This window comes from Lontra canadensis, unplaced genomic scaffold, assembly GCF_010015895.1.
Source record: "Lontra canadensis isolate GAN:19392208 unplaced genomic scaffold, GSC_riverotter_1.0 scaffold47, whole genome shotgun sequence".
Taxonomy (NCBI): Eukaryota; Metazoa; Chordata; class Mammalia; order Carnivora; family Mustelidae; genus Lontra; species Lontra canadensis.
Window position 1 is genome coordinate 6,424,436 of NW_022631041.1, and position 16,951 is coordinate 6,441,386.

Here is a 16,951-nt window from a genome sequence, read left to right on the forward strand (position 1 = left end):
CTTCCTCTCCTTGCCCCCTTCTTTTTCTCCTCCCTCTCTTCTCTCTTCCTTCCCTTTCTTCTTATTCCTCAACTACGCCTCACTCCTTCCCTTCCTCCACCCTCTGCCCTCCCTTCCCCTCCTCCTCCACCTTTGTCTTGTCCTGTCCTCCCCAACCCCATTTCTTCTGAGGATTCTGAAAAAGCGATGAGTGACAATATTTTTTTAAAAACTCTTTTTGAGATCACAAACTTGGTGAGAGCCAAGTTTGTCATCTGTTTTACTTGTATTTCCCAGTACCTTGCCCCAAAAATACCTGGGGCTTGATTGGTCTGTTGATTATATTCAAAGCACTTGAATTAACATTTGGGTACTACTGCTTTGCAAATAAAGCTCAACTCTATGCCTCTAGGGAACAGACTTGATGCATTTTACGAAAGAGCAATAGGTTATCTTATCTTTTGAAACATCATTATGACAAAGGAACAGAGAAAATTTTAATACACATTTAGAAGTATAGTGTCACTATGGCCTTTTAGTAGTGGGTAGTTCATTCTTAATAAGATACTTGTCCCTGGAACACTAGGAGACCTGAAACTTACTTCAGTGTGTCCCTCTCCTCCTCCACAGTGTTCTAATTCCATTTCCTCTTCTTTTTATTAAGTTAAAAAAAAAGAACCATTTTAAAGTGAACATTCCAGTGGCATTTAGTACATTCACAGTTTTGTGCAGGTACTGTGTCTGTCTAGGTCCACACTATTTCCATCACTCCACAGTGAAACCTCTTCTTCATTTAGCAGTGTTTCCCCATTCTGCTCTACCCCCATGCGTGGCAACCCCTAGTCTGTGCTCGGTCTCCATGGGTCCGCTCTTCTGGGTATTTCTCAGACAGTGTTTCTTTCACTTGGCTTACTGGTTTTTTTTGAGGTTTTTCGAAGCCAGCTTCTTGCTGACTTTCCTCAGTGGGTGCTCAGCTTTGATGGGCAATCCTACTATACTTTTCTCTGAGTGCCCCTTGCTACCCATCTCTCCACTAATGACTTCTCATTTTGAAAAGACAAAACACTTTCTGTCCAGCAAGATCTTCTTTTTCCCATCAGTGAATCCCTATAAGTGGGTTTCCCTACTACATCTGTCCTCACACACTGTGCATGCTTCCTTCCTAACTCATGGACGATTTGTCTTTCTTTCTTTCTTTGATCATTTCCTCCACTTGTGCTTTGGATCACATCTTCTCATGGCCTTTTACCTTCCCTCCCTCTCTCCTCTCTACTGAGCCCTTCTCAGCGGCATACATTTTGGTGGTTGCGGCTCTGGTCTGTGCATGGTCCCTGATGTGTCGTTCTCCAGGGCACAGATTCACAGCGGTTCTCCGAACTCGCTCTTCTAGTGTGCTCACCAGTCCCGTGGCTTTAGCCACTTTTTAACTTTAGAGGGTTTTCAGCCAGTTCTCAGGCCAGTACACTTGAAGTCACCCTTGACTCTTCCCTGGATTTCACATCGAATCTGTCAGCAAATTATCAGTCCCATGTCTCATCCCAGCTGCTTCCATGGTCTTGAACGCCCTCATCTTTCGTCTCTGTTACTGGAATAGTCTCCCTTCTCACTGTCCCGATTCTGTTCTTGCCTTTCCACTCTTCTGTAATCTATTCTGATAGCAGCTAAGTCACGCTTTCAAAACATATGTTTTATTGTGTCCCTCCTGGCTCACCACAATCTTGTTCTCTCTTTCGTCATCCACACTGAGTGCTGAAGTCTTACTGTGGTCCAGAAGACTGGGTATGATCTGCCTTCTGTCTGTCCCTCTAATCTCATTTCTTATCACTCTTCCCTTTGTTTATTTGACTTCAAACACACTGGTTTTCTTGCTGTTTCTAACATGCCGAGAATGTTTCCATTTATGGCCTCTGTGCTTGCTGTTTCTTCTTTCCTTCTTCTTCAGATGTCCTTCCTTCAGCGATCTGCTTATTTCACATGCTCCCTTCCTTCAGTTCTCTTCTCAAGTGTCCCCTCAGCTAGACCCTTCCTGATCCCGTCCACCAGATCTCAAATACATCCTGTCTCTCTCCATCTTCTTGTATTGGGTTTACCTCATATCTTGTGTCCCTCCACCCCACCAGAATTCAGGCTCCGTGAGGGTGGGCCCTTTGTCTTGCCCACTCCCATCCCTGCGGCATCTAGAACAGCGCCTTGCACACAGTAGACCCCTACGAGGTATTTGATGACTTGAAACAATGAATGAATGTTTAGGTTATTTTGAGTTTTTTGAAACTATAAAGAAAGTGACAAGTGAGCATGGGGAAGAGTGATATGTGAGTTATTCTTAAGGTATATAGTGGTAGAATTACTGGGTGAGGGAGTATGGAGAACTTCTCCCTGACTAGGTCCTGTCTAGACAGACAGTTGCAGCTCCCCCTTCCACCAGCCATGTGAGGGCTGTCATTGTTGTACATGTTATCAGCACTTCAACATTGTGTTCTCAGGACCCCTTACACTTCTAAAAAAATTGTTGAGGATCCTCAAAGAGCTTTCATGTGTGAGTTATGTTTATAAATATTTACCTAATTAAAAAAGAAAACAAAAATTTGAAGAATTATTTATTAATTTGTTTAAAGTAGTGATAATGAATCTATTCATTATGTCAGTAAAACGAATATATTCTTATTAATATAATGTTAGAAATTAGTTTTTCTAAGACAAAACCAAATTTAATTAGAAACATGACATTGCTTTCCATTTTTGAAAATTTTTTAGTTTTTACCAAATTAGAAGACATCTGGTTTCTTATATCCACTTCTGCATTTGGTGTGTTATGATATCACATGTCATGTAGCCTTGAGTTAAAAAACCATTCAAAACCACAATGAGATACCACCTCATTCCGGTCAGAATGGTTAAAATTAACAAGTCACGAAGTGACAGATGCTAGTGAGGATGCAGAGGAAGGGGAACCTTCCTACACTGTTGGTGGGAATGCAAGCTGGTGTAGCCATTCTGGAAAACAGCATGGAGGTTCCTCAAAAAGTTGAAAATAGAGCTACCCTATGACCCAGCCATTGCACTACGAGTATTTACCCCAAAGATACAGATGTAGTGGTCCGAAGGGGTGCATGCACCCCAATGTTTATAGCAGAATGTCCACAATAGCCAAACTATGGAAAGAGCCTAGATGTCCATCAATAGATGAATGGATAAAGATGATGTGGTATATAAATACAATGGGATACTACTACTCAGTCATCAAAAAAAACAAAAAATGAAATCTTGCCATTTGCAACGATGGGAATAGAACTAGAGGTATTATGCTAAGTGAAATAACTCAATCAGAGAAAGAATTATTCATATGATCTCACTCATATTGAATTTAAGAAACAAAACAGAGGATCATAGGGGAAGAGAGGGAAAAATAAGATGAAATCAGAGGGAGACAAACTGTAAGAGACTCGTAATCATAGGAAACACACTGAGGATTGCGGGAGGGGAAGGGAGTAGGGAGATAAGGGAACCCGGTGATGGATATTAAAGAGGGCACATGATGTAATGAGCACTGGGTATTATGTAAGACTGATGAATCACTGAACTCAATCTCTGAAACTAATAATACACTGTATGTTAATTAATTGGATTTAAATTTAAAAGAAGATTAAAAAACACTCTATACTTTGGAAAGAATGAGCACGAAAAGGCAAATCACTTATTACAACAATCATGATTTGGGCATCCACAGCCCTTGGAAGGGTTTCTGGGTACCCAGAGCTCCCCAGAGGTTACTTTGGGAACCTGGGACTATAGAGAGAGATGGGGCATTTCATTTCCATTTGCATTTCCCCAGAGGCCTGTGTGACTGAGCCTTTTTTAAATGTTTATTTCTTTCTTGCTTCTTCTTTCATGGATTGTCTGTTGGTATTTTTGGAGTTTAGAAAATTATTTTGGTTACAGATTCCTTGTTTAGAGTGTGCATTGCAAATCCCTCTCCCTTAGTCTATGGTTTCTAACATCTTTATTAATGGTGCTGTTTTCAGAATTCTTAAACATTAGTGATCTGTTATTAGCTTCCCATTTTTGTGTTTCTAGAGCATTTTTAGTACTCTGAAGTCAAAAATTCTTTTTTTATATTTTCAACTAACAGTTGTACAATTTTGGTTTTCATATTCAGGTCCTTAATCTACCAAGAATTAATTTTCCCAGGGTACGTGAGGTCAAATTCTGCCCCATCATCTCCCTGCTCCAGCCATGGGTGTCCACTTTTGCCAGTATCATTTATTGGCCAGTAAATTCCTCCTCATTGATTTTTAATGCAGTCTGTGTCAAGGTCAGGTTTCTCTGCCACCTGTGCACTGTGGCTCTTCTCTTCCACTTGTCTGTTTGAATGTCTGGGTCCATAAAACACTGAGTTAATCCTTCATTATTAGCTAAGTCATACAACTGAATATCAGGTAGAGCTTAACCCTCCACCTGCTTTGACTGTTTGGGGTCCTTTTCTGTATTGATTTGAAAATCAGATTTTTGAATATATGGTTTTGTCAAGTTACACACAGAATTGCTGGAATTTTTGTTAGAATTGTGCTTAATTTGCAGAGTGACTGTATATTTTAGAAAATCATTTAAGCCTTATTTAATATACTGTATGCTAAAGTAGATTCCAGATATATCTAATAATTAATTCAGCTCTCTCTTATATCAAAACTAAAGAAAAAAAAACCCTCTCTTTCTTAAAAACAAAGCAAGGCAAGAATGGAAAAAAAGAAAAAATAGAAAAAATATTTATCAAATCTTTGGAGAAGACAAGAGTCTAACTTTAGAAATTCTGGGAAAACAGTCTCCCAAGACCCAATTTATGAATTTGATCACTGTAGGTTTGTTAATATCTATATGTTAAAAAGAAACAAAAATTAAATCCTGAAGTAGAAACATTGTTTTCACCAGTATGGCAAAGGTTCATCTCTCCTGTATAAAGAGTTCATCCCAACTGATAAGGAAGCAGATAAAGAACACAGTTATAAATTTTACCATATTTGGTTAATAAACATAAAAAAATTTTGTGTTCATTGAAAATAAAAAAAAAACAGTAAATGAAAACCATGGCGAAGGATGTGTTTATCCATTAAAAAGAATATTGTTGGTATGGATATAGGAATTTTTTCGGTTCCATACACTGCTGCTGGAAGCCCAGATTTCCAACTTTCAAGGAAAACAGTTTGTTAATAACTATTAGATACCTTAACCTTTTTCATTTTCTGATCCAAGAGTTCTCCTTTGGGAAATTTATGCTAAGGTGGTAGTTAAAAATGTGCAAAGTATGCCACATAAGAAGATAACCCTTGCATATTCCTTTTTAAAGTAAGATTTCAGGAACAATTTAAGTATTCAGCTGTGGGATAAAGGTTAACTAAGGAATATATACATAGCTTATAACATAAGTATTCACAGTGATTTTGTAGCTGGGGCCCAAAGGTGCAGGAGCCCCTGGTGCCCAGGGTCCAAACAGACTAAGTTCGGCCACTGGCCGCTGACAAAATCCAAAGGCAGAGAGACCAGTGGTTTTGAAAGAAGAAAGGGATTTATTTCAGCGAGGCCAACATCGGGAAGACAGTGGACTAGTATATCAAAGACTGTCCCCGAAGTGCTGAAAAGTCTTTCCAGGTTTATATAAGGAAAATGTGGGACAAAGGTCGACATGTACCTGCAGGTGGGCAGTGAAGGTCAAGCCAGTCATTGTCCTGGAGTAACGTACACAGGGACTTGCTGACTCAGGGTGGTCCTTATTGCTTGAGGGGGTGGTTTCGCTTCCCATCCTGGGATGCTTTGCCCCCTGGGTCTTTTGCCTGAGTTCAGAGATACACTTGAAAGAACTTAATCAATTAGAAAGTTTGAGGTCAAAATGGAGGTAATGGAAGCCCTCTTTCAGTTTTATTAAGAATGACTTACACTCATACTATCCAGTTAATTGGAAAAGCATAGAAAATTAGAATAAATTGACTTCATAATTAAGGCAAGCATCTTGACAAAATAAAATTGCAGTCCTAGTTTTCCTGTGGTTGATTTGTTTCTTTATTTTTTCTTCTCTTGGTGTCAGTGTTAGTGACTTCTGAGTTTTTGAGGCCCCAGAATGTTGTGGGATGATTTTGTTGGCTTTATAGCTACCACAGACATACAGATAGACAGGAAATGCCATTGTCATTTTAGTATGAAGACATGAAAAGTTCCTACAATTTTTTTTTACTTCAACTAAATTTTATGTAAATAAACACACACACACACATATCACCACTAGGCCACCACAGTCAGAACATCCCATTGCTGTATTAATACTTCGCCACGTTTTTAAATTTCAGCTCATCCTGGTGTCCAAAAGGTGGTGCTAGTATCATCTGCATCAGACATTCCTCTTCAGTCTCCTCGTACTTCGGAAATTTCAGTTCCTGCTGATCTGGATAAAACAATCACGGAGCTAGCTGACTGGCTGGTCCTGATCGACCAGATGTTGAAGTCCAACATTGTCACCGTTGGGGATATAGAAGAGATCAATAAGACAGTTTCCCGAATGAAAGTAAGTACATCGTGTTGAGGCTTGTCAGGGAAATGCCACAACACAGAAACAGACAAAATCTGTTTGGATCTCCTTTGTTTGTCCTAAACTCTGGGAGAATGGGCTTTAAAAAAACTCTTTATCTGTCAAACGGCCATGCTGTGTTTGCCTGGCTCCGAGGAGTAAATCCTATCTTGCCTTTCCAGTGTGTTGGTGAGATGACATTTACCAACATAAAGTGAGGGGCTCAGTGTATTTTAAAAATCTAAAACTGATACCATACAGTGAGGCACATCAATACAAAAGTAAATTCGTGTGAGATTTAATACTTCGTGTGATGTGGGATATTTTCCTGAAGCACCTTTTAAACTCTTTCATAATGAACTTATTTAATTGCTGATTTTAGAAGTGAGAATTTCCTGATGAGACTCTAGTCACTATGCATACACCATCTAATATAAATTTTTGGTATTCATTGTGTACCAGGTTCTAGGTTACGTGTTGCATAGGGATACCGAAAAGAACGTACCAGATAGAAATTGGAAATATACCATAAAATAATAACAGTAGCTATTGCTAACTTTTATTCAGTGCTTAATATGTGCTGAGTAGTTTTCTAAGTATTTTACATGTTATATGTCATTCATTTTTTTAATGGTCTTTTGAGGTAGGTATTAATTTTATCCCCAAATTGTAAATATGCCCAAGGTGAGGTAGAAGCACCAAATGTACCTAGGTAGACAAGTTGCTACAGCAAGGCAGAATCTGAGATAAGCTGTGGGATCAGTCCAGACCACCTGTTAGGGGAGCCACAGTGAGAAAGGAGTTTAGTTCACAGTGGTGGAAGGCAGACCACGTGGGATTTTGACTTCTGGAGATAAATGACATTCCTGATAGAGGGACAGAGTGAATAAGGGCATACAGCAGGGGAGCGTGAAGGATGTTGGTTCAACATTTGTGCAATAAAGAAGTGTAGTGGGAAGTAAGGTCGCAAAGACAGGTTCAAGTTCACTTTGGGAAGGAGCTCATTGACCATGGTTTATGCATAGGCCCCTTGGGGTTTTAGTCCATAGGCAGTTGGCAAGCATCTTATCCCCCTTTTCTTTTCCTTTGTTAACGGTGGCTGCGAACTGATTGATAACAGTGCTCGGCATTGATGGGAAGACTGGGATGCTTTTTAGTGCTTAGGATAAATTGGAGGCAAGAGATGCTTAAGGCAAGCAAAAGAGCCCTTTCTGAGTGGCTAACACGATGCTATTGCAATTAGCGGAAATAAGGAATAGAAGAAATGGGCTGTGGATGACGGTTTAAGTGATTTAGTTTCAGATGTGTTGTGTTGAGAGGTTCTTGGGCCATTTTGAAGGAAATAATCAGCCTTCACTGAAATGTCTCTCTGGGATTCAGGATTAGAAGTTGTGAATAATCCATTTAGAAATAATATTTGACACTTTAAGGCTAATTGAAATCTGCAAAAGTAGTGAATTTAAAAGAGGAAGGGCTGGGAGAGAATCTCTGGCATCATGTTTGTGCTTACTGGAAATTGTGTTCTCTAATTGTTACAGCTGTTTATTAGTTCTATGCTTATTTATTTTTTATTTTTAAAGATTTTATTTATTTCAGACAGAGAGAGAGAGAGAGAGAGAGAGCGAGCATGGATGGGGGAGAGGAGCAGAGAGAGAAGCAGTCTGCCAGCTGAGCAGGGAGCCCAATGTGGGGCTCACTTCCAGGACTCTGGGATCATGACCTGATGAGAAGGCAGACGTTTAACTGACTGAGCCACCCAGGCACCTCGATTCCTGATTTTTAAAACTTTTTACCCGCCTAATTGGTCCTGAGACAAACTCTCTAGAGCAGCATTTTTCTTGTCTGAGATTATTTAATTTGCAATTCCAGTAGTATCTTTTGAATGCCTCACCCCCATCCCTGTAGGTGACATTAGTTTGTGTGTGTGTATCATGTAGGGCAGACACCCAGGGTGTCATCAGAAGTCACTGCTAAGGTTTTCAGACCATTTTCTCTTAGGGATTTTTCTTCATCGAATCTCCTCAGACTTGATATAGCCGAGCTGTAGGGTTTCTATTATTTCTCTTTGTGAAAACAAAAAACAGAGTAAAGTGCCTTGCCAGGTGACCTAGATGATAAGTGGCAGAGCTGAGATTTGAACCCAGGACCTTTGACTTCAAACCTTGCTCTTTTCTGCTGTATTGCTGATGCCTCACTATCCTGCATAGGAGGAAAACAACAATTTTGATGTCAGCACACCAGTTTTGCTCTTTTAGTAGTACCCTTAGGGTAAGGCTTATTAACTTATCTTAGTAATCATTTTTTCTTAACAGATCACAAAGGCTGACTTAGAACAACGCCATCCTCAGCTTGATTATGTTTTTACATTGGCACAGAATTTGAAAAATAAGGCTTCCAGTTCAGATGTGAGAACAGCAATCACAGAAAAATGTACGTTAAAAAAAATCATATATCATCCTCTTTCTCTGAAAATGGTAACACACTTTATGCACAGATTATTCAACCAGAAATAATATTATTTGATACTCTATTAATAAGTACAGTTTTCCTTTGATTTTTATTTTTTTGTGAACCTTGTTACTGTTCCCATATGCGTTCCTTAAAGTATTAACATTATTACTTTTAAGTTTGTTACTGATACATTGGATTCTTTTTTCTTTTAAGTTAGAATTTCTTTTATTTTTAATCTTTCAAAAAATATTTATTTATATTTTGGGGGAGACAGTGTATCCACATGCGTGAGTTGGGGGAGGGGCAAAGGGAAAGGAAGGGAGAGAATTCCAAGCAGAGCCCAGAGACCAACTCTGGGCTTGATCCCAGGACCCTGAGATCATGACCTGAGCCAAAACCAAGAGTGGTATGGTTAATCGACTGAGCCACCCAGGCACTCCAGGTCAGGATTTCTTTTAAAGGAATCAGAAAACAAAAGTTAGAGGAAACATTGGAATGCAAAACCATGCTTCCGTTTTGATTAATTAATAAAACCAGATCTTGCTATGTCTTTTTAGCTTCTCTTCTTTAAATCCACTCCAAAAAGAATTTATTGAACAACACATTCATACCTATGGGCCTAGTACTAATTTTGGATTAATTTAGTTTAAAGCAAAATAAAATAAGACAAAAAATAAATGTACAAAGCAACCATATCAAAGATCCATTTCTTTTGCTTTCTGACTTAAGAGTGTCTGTTAAATCTGTATGGTATATAAAACAAAGTCTAAAACCATAAAAGACTCAATCTCAAAAAAACAGACTGAGGGTTGCTGGGGGGAGGGGGGACGCGAGAGGGTGGTGGGGATATGGACATTGGGGAGGGTATGTGCTATGATGAGTGCTGTGAAATGTGTAAACCTGGCGATTCACAGACCTGTACCCCTGGGGATTAAAATACATTATATGTTTATTAAAAAAAATAAATTTAATATTAAACAAACAAACAAACAAACAAAAAACCAAAGTCTGAATTCTCAAAAATGTCATGGAGGGATGGTCGCAGCCTGCTTTCATCATCGCCTCTCCCATATAGCCCTCCACCCACCTATAGTTATTCAAATAGATAATATTTAAAATGTCCTGGCAGTTCCTAATTATTTGCATTCTTTTTTCCCCCTGGCCTTTTCTCTCCCGGTGAAATCCTACTCAGCAGCTAAAATGTCACCCCCTTTGTAAAGTCCTTCTCACCCTCTACTAGTCCCTAGTGAACTATATTTTCTATCTTTAGTTCCTGCTGTGGCTTTCCCCCCATAATGTCATTGTAGTCTCACAATTAGTTTAGTTTTCTCTTCCATAGATGGTGGATATTCACCTTTCTGGCCCTGGGGCCTCCTACAATGTCCAATATAACTTAAGTACTTAATAAATATTTGTGGCAGACTGTAAACTGGAAGGTATTTTATTACCTTGTCTAATATTTCTGAAGGGAAGAAAGTCAACTCTTCCTCCTATAAAAAGTATGTTTCAATTTTAAAATAAATGTGGCCACAGCAACGTTATTGAAAGAGATAAGTTAGAGAACTTTTAGTGTCTTTCAGTGTTGGTTTATTTTTACTACATAAGCCATTTTCCTTCTTTCTCCCTCTTGAAAAAAAAAGATTTATTCATTTATTTGAGAGAGAGAGGAGGGTGAGTACAAGCAGGGGGAAGGGCAGAGGGAGAGGGAATCTCTAGCAGATTCCCTGCTGAGAGCTGAGCATGGAGTCTGATGCGGGGCTTGATCCTGCAACGCCAAGATCGTGACCTGAGTGGAAACAATCCAAGAGTCAAATGCTCAATGTACTGTACCACCCAGGTGCCCCATCCCTCTTTTTTTTTTTTAAAGATCCCACTTATCTACCTGACAGATAGAGATCACAAGTAGGCAGAGAGGCAGGCAGAGAGAGAGAGGGGTAAGCAGGCTTCCCACTGAGCAGAGAGCCTGATGCAGGACTCAATCCCAGGACTCCAGGATTGTGACCTGAGCCAAAGGCAGAGGCCTTAACCCACCGAGCCACCCAGGCACCCCTGTATTTTTTTTTTTTTTAAAGATTTTATTTATTTATTTGACAGGCAGAGATCACAAGTAGGCAGAGAGGCAGGCAGAGAGAGGAAGGGAAGCAGGCTCCCTGCTGTGCAGAGAGCCCGATGCGGGGCTCCATCCCAGGACCCTGGGATCATGACCTGAGCCGAAGGCAGTGGGCTTAACCCACTGAGCCACCCAGGCGCCCCACCCCTGTATTTTTTTTTTAATTGATGGGTTGCTTGTGCTGGACACAACTCTGGAGTGATTCCATTTCCCATCACAGGGCTTCTCTGCTTTAGCGACACCAAAGGGCTTCTCTGCTTTAGCGACACCAAACCATTTACAAAGTCTTCTCCATTTTGCTTTCTCTACTATCTTATTATTATTATTTTTAACCACCTCCTATTTGTCCAAAGTTTCTCTTAAGGTTTTTGACGAGACTTTTCTTTCTTCTGAATATGTTCCCTTTCCAATTTAACTCCCGCTCTTTGTTTTCTCTCCTTTTTTATTTGCATAGAGGCTGCATAATCTTTGTCATTATTCATCATATGAAAAAAATACTCTCAGCAGAAGTGTACTGCCTACAATAACCTGCTTTTAGCACTTATTCACAAAGAATAGAACAACTTGCTTATTTTTAATGATAAACCTATGATACATGCTCTCACTTGATGGCTTTCATTTTATTCAACATTAAAGGATTCTATTAGTAATAGCATTGGTCATTAGTACTTTATGTAACTTTTTAACTGACAAGTACAACATTATGATAAATTCGTTCTCCCTTTAAGTGGAATACTTAAGCAATCTATTTAAATTGTTAAACAATACAGCTTAAAACAGATGATCTCATTGAATGATTTTTAAAAATTATTACATGTAAGTATGATTTTCAGTGTTCTGAACAATCTTAAATCGATCACTCTATGGTTTGCGGTAACCCTTTGATATCCCAAGAATTTTACCAATAGGTCCCATACGACTTAGCTGCAATGTTATTTTATCGTTAAGTTAATGGCTTGGTATTTAACTATTGCTCTCCAGTCTGTGTGACATCCGAAGCATCTTCTAGAAGAATATTTTTAATTTCCTACCTACTTATTATCAATGGGTTGTTGAAATCATTCAAAGCTATCGTTTACTAGTGCTTCAGCTCAAGATCTTGAACTATTCAGGAAGTAATTAACCAAAGGTTTAAGTTTCTTTAGGTCTCTCTTTAGCTTCATGTTAAAAATGAGAAGAGGTGAGAAAGGAGGGGAGAAAAAGGAAGGAGAGCAGACAGAAGAGGGAAAGAAAGAAAGGAATAATAAAAAGAAAGAGGAAAAGAACTAATGTGGATTTTTTTATGGTAAAGAGCTACTGGGTAGATAGAACTTGAATCTAATTTGCTTTTAGTGTTTCTCTTGAGTGTATAAAAATACTTTCTTTTAGACAGGTTTCATGCAACAGTAAGACAAATATGAAAAGTATTCTTAAATAGATTATTTCCTTGTAAAATCTTGACAACCTTTGAGTATCTCCTTTGAGGATGACAAGTGACTGCATCTGTGTCTTAAAGTTCTGTCATAAAGTATTGTTAAACTCTGCCTTCATCAAACCACGATCTGTGAATATACATCAGAGAGGAATATATTTTCTTTATAATTTTTGGTTTATCCATAGTAGATATTTTTATTGTGAGATATTTCAGTGCATTTAAAATAGAATTTAATTCAAGATTCTTCTTCAAGAATAGTTTCACAGAAATGTGTTGGTTGTATAGTATGGCAGACATGTATTAAATTCCCTTAAAAATGTATATAGCAACTTGCCTTCTTTTTCTTTTCTATTTATAACCTTACTTATGATAAATTTGAAATCAGGTATTTTTTTCCCTTTCCTGATAGTTTCTGGGATTATTTTTGTATGCTTCCTCAGTGGAAAAGGTCAAGAACCAGTGGGACAGCACTCAGCATGGTGTCGAGTTAAGACAGCAGCAGCTGGAGGATATGATTATTGACAGTCTTCAGTGGGATGACCACAGGGAGGAAACCGAGGAACTTATGAGAAAATATGAGGCCCGATTCTATATTCTCCAACAAGCCCGCAGGGATCCGCTTATCAAGCAGATTTCTGATAATCAAGTAAGACTCATTAGATTTGTGGGGCTTTTTTTGGCATTATTAATTTACTGGATGTACTTTTTTGTTCTTTGGTAACTGTGATTTTTAGGACACTTGTCATGATGTTTTCACCAGTGCTTTGAATATACATTGAAATTTATATAAAGAATTTGACCAGGAAGGTTGTTGAAAAATTTCAGGAGGCCTAACAAGTAGAGATATACCTGTATACCAGATGTGTTGCTCATGGACTCTTTGCAAATGGAACACAACCATGAACCAGCCCCTAGAAAGAGAGTATTTTCAGTATCTCAGGAACCCTCTGTTTTTCTGTCTTCCATGTCTACTCTGAAGCTTATTTTTATTTATGAAATTTTCTGAGATTTTCATTTGAAGTTAGTGTACTGAACAATTCAGGTAATAAGTTTAGCTCCTTTTAATACTTTTATAATTAACTGTTTTATCTATATCGTCAGAGTAGGTAACTTTTTTGATTGGTTTGAATATAAAGTTGATGATATTGAACATCGATGGTATTTTAAATTCTCTATAATTACAGAAAATGTTTTTGAATTAGAGGTTATAGTTTTTAGGTTATATTTTGGCATAATATTTATTTGCCCTTCAGAGAGCCTAAGATGAAAGTGTACATTTGTGTAGAATATATGGGAAACAAAATCTAAGACTTGAGAGCATGTTTTTATAATTCACACATGTAGACTTTCCATGGTTACAATTTAAAAATCAAGTGGCCAGGTGTCCTGATTTTGTGGATCATTTTCTGTGTTTATGACATCTGCTGATTGTTTTCACCAAATGACTCAAATATAATAATCAGAAACGCCCCAGATACTTAACTAGAGGAATACAATTAAAAGTGAGATGAATGCTTCAATCATCTGCTATTCAGTCAGAATATTCATTTCTAAATTTTCTACTCAGACTCTAGGATAGATTTTTTTTTTTCGCCAGTTGCTATAAAAAGCATTATGGGAACATTTCATTTCTCATTTAGATTTCATGGGGAGTATCTTGATCCAGGGGCTCTGAGAGGTGGAAAACCAATGCCTGTGGACATACTCAGCATCAGTTTAGTTATTTAATAGCAACTCTTAGTAAACCTTGCTTGGCTGCTTGATCCACCCAAGCAGTTAACTTTGTCAACAGGCACCGTGACCCAGGGGCACAGAAGACTTCCATATTATTGGCCCTTTTCCTTCCTGCCAGCATGTAGAGAGGAACTCTGTAGTAAGTTCATTCCTGTATGATGCATGTTGCTATAAGGATCAGATATGTAGCAGAACAAAGGAAAAAGATAAATGCTTTGAGGAAGTAAAGTATACCTCAAAGGTAAAGATAGCCTCTTAATATCTGCTGTGTACCTGATCATTCCTTAGACATTTGCCTTTTTACTTCCAGAATTACTTTTATTTAAGCTGTTCAAGAGTTTGTCCCGTAATTTGCTTTTTTCTTTTGATATTTGTGTCTAAAACTTGTTGAAACCTATGAAGAGAACCATTGTTTAGGTAGTACTAGTTACCGAGTGACCGAGTCTAATAATGACACCTGCAATTACACCTTAGGTATTGCTTCAAGAACTAGGTCCTGGCGATGGTATTGTAATGGCGTTTGAAAACGTCCTGCAGAAACTGCTGGAGGACTATGGTAGTGATGACACCAGGAATGTGAAAGAAACCACTGAGTACTTAAAAACATCATGGATCAACCTCAAACAAAGGTAACATGAAGGGCCTGGCAGGTAAATGCCATGTAGGGGCAAGAATTTGATCGCTTTGGCTTTCTCATGGAAACATGCCAAATATGAGACAACCAGAAATACATATTTTTGTTACTTTTTAAAAATTTTTGTCCAGTGCTGGGTTAGTATCACACTTAGTACAGAAGGTATATTTATACATTATCTATTTGAATTTCTGCAATGGATATTTCCTTGAATGAATCTAAACCTTGCCAAACATCATTTTATATGTTCTGATTTTCTTATGCCTCCTAGCATTACCTGGAATATATCCTGTAGTACACTGGGGGTAAGGACTGGTGAGGTATTTACAGATGCATGAGGGTAATGTTATCCCTAATTATAATGAAAATAGTTTGTGGTGCCTGGGTGGTTCCGTCCATTAAGCGTCTGCCTTTGGCTCAGATCATGATCCCAGGGTCTTGGGATCCAGCCCTGCGTCAGGCTGTCTGCTCAGGGGGGATGTTTGCTTCTCCCTCTGCTGGCCTCTCCCCCAGCTTGTGTGTGCTGTCTCTCTCTCTTTCTCTGTCAGATAAATAAATAAAATATTTTGAAGAAATAAAAAAAATATATATAATTAAAGTCATGTGCTCTTTGGCCAGGTCATCCTTTGTTGAAGCGGAGAATGCGTGGCTCCAGTGCCAGACTTCGGAAATATACTATGTGTACTTAGGGCTTCATCTAATTTGTTTTCTTTCCATCACTCTGTCTAGTCAGTATATTTGGAACAGTCTAAAATAGCATATGTATTTACCAGAGAGATTTTCCTGTCACTTGAACACCTAGGGTCTGAGGAACTGTAAACAGTGGTTAGCGTCTCTTTAAAATAGCATAGTTAAATTCATCATCAGGAAAAAGTGTTTACTTCTTGCCTAGTACAGGGAATGCCTGTGTCTAATGAAATTATGGTTTCACACACATCTTTATATATTCAGATATAACCACCTGAAAGCAAATTTGTATCAAAACGCATTTATTTTGGAGTGAATAAAATGGATAATACTAAAACACTTTATGACGCATATTACTGGTAATAAAGTATGGCCAAGCATTTAATAACCGCTTGACATGGAGGTGTTTTATACATTTTTAGAATGTCATTTTTAGTTAGAATCTATAAAGTAGATTTTAGATTTTTGGGAAACCCGAAGACAAGAATTACGAGGCAGTATATGAGTGTGAATATATATATGTTGCTACATATACCTAGGATTCTGGAGGAAATAAGAATAGGGTAGCACATACAACACTAAGGAGTAGTTAAAGCAGAAGACAGCTATTATCCTGCTCTTTCTAGCTTTTTAGTACAGCTGTTTCGATCTGTTACAACAGCTTCCTTGGATACAGTAAGGATCCCAAAACTAAGGCAGGGAAGAGAGTGAATTAAAAACTGCTTTAAAGTATAAACTTCCTGTTATAGGATAGGTAAATCCTAGGGATATAATAATACAGCGTGGTGACCACAGTTAGCAAGCCTGTATTGTGTAATTGAATGTTACCAGGCAGATCTTAAAAGTTCTCATCACAAGAGAAAAAAATGTGTAACCATGTGTGGTGATAGATGTTAACCAAACTTACTGTGTTAATCATTTTGCAGTATATACTTACATCCAATCATTATGTTCTGCACCTAAAACTAATACATTATATGTCAATTACATGTCAATTAAGACAGCTTTAACACTAAGATAGTCCTTAAGCCTACTTTATCTGAATGTTTAAAAAAAAAAATCCACATGTAAGAATTATGACTTTGTTGTAAACGATACCAGAAAAACTGATCACTTAGGAATGTGAATGTGAAGCCTGCTTTATTTAGCACCTCAAATTCTTCTTCTTTTTTTTTTCTTTTTCTTTTACTTTGTAAATATTTTAAGACAGCCTACAGCAGTAGTTAGATTAGATGGAAGAGGCAATTAAAAATGAATTATATTCCAAGGTGATCTTTCATTTATCAGAGTTAAGACAAGCACAGTGTTGCAGGTTTATGATAGTAACAAGTCATTGTGCTTATTCTAGTTTCTTACTGCATTTTCAGGGGAAATACATCAACATTAAAA

At 38.1% G+C, this 16,951-nt stretch overlaps 1 protein-coding gene across 6 annotated transcripts in view; it reads left to right on the forward strand.

Annotated features, from left to right (window-relative positions):
* UTRN (utrophin) overlaps positions 1 to 16,951 on the forward strand; it is a 489,639-nt gene that overhangs the window by 230,636 nt on the left and 242,052 nt on the right. For all 6 annotated transcript variants that reach the window (XM_032873101.1, XM_032873103.1, XM_032873100.1 and 3 more), the window contains 4 exons: positions 6,315 to 6,529; positions 8,845 to 8,962; positions 12,948 to 13,153; positions 14,716 to 14,870. In XM_032873101.1, the coding sequence (XP_032728992.1) occupies positions 6,315 to 6,529; positions 8,845 to 8,962; positions 12,948 to 13,153; positions 14,716 to 14,870 (694 nt within the window). The remainder of the gene's footprint in view (positions 1 to 6,314; positions 6,530 to 8,844; positions 8,963 to 12,947; positions 13,154 to 14,715; positions 14,871 to 16,951) is intronic.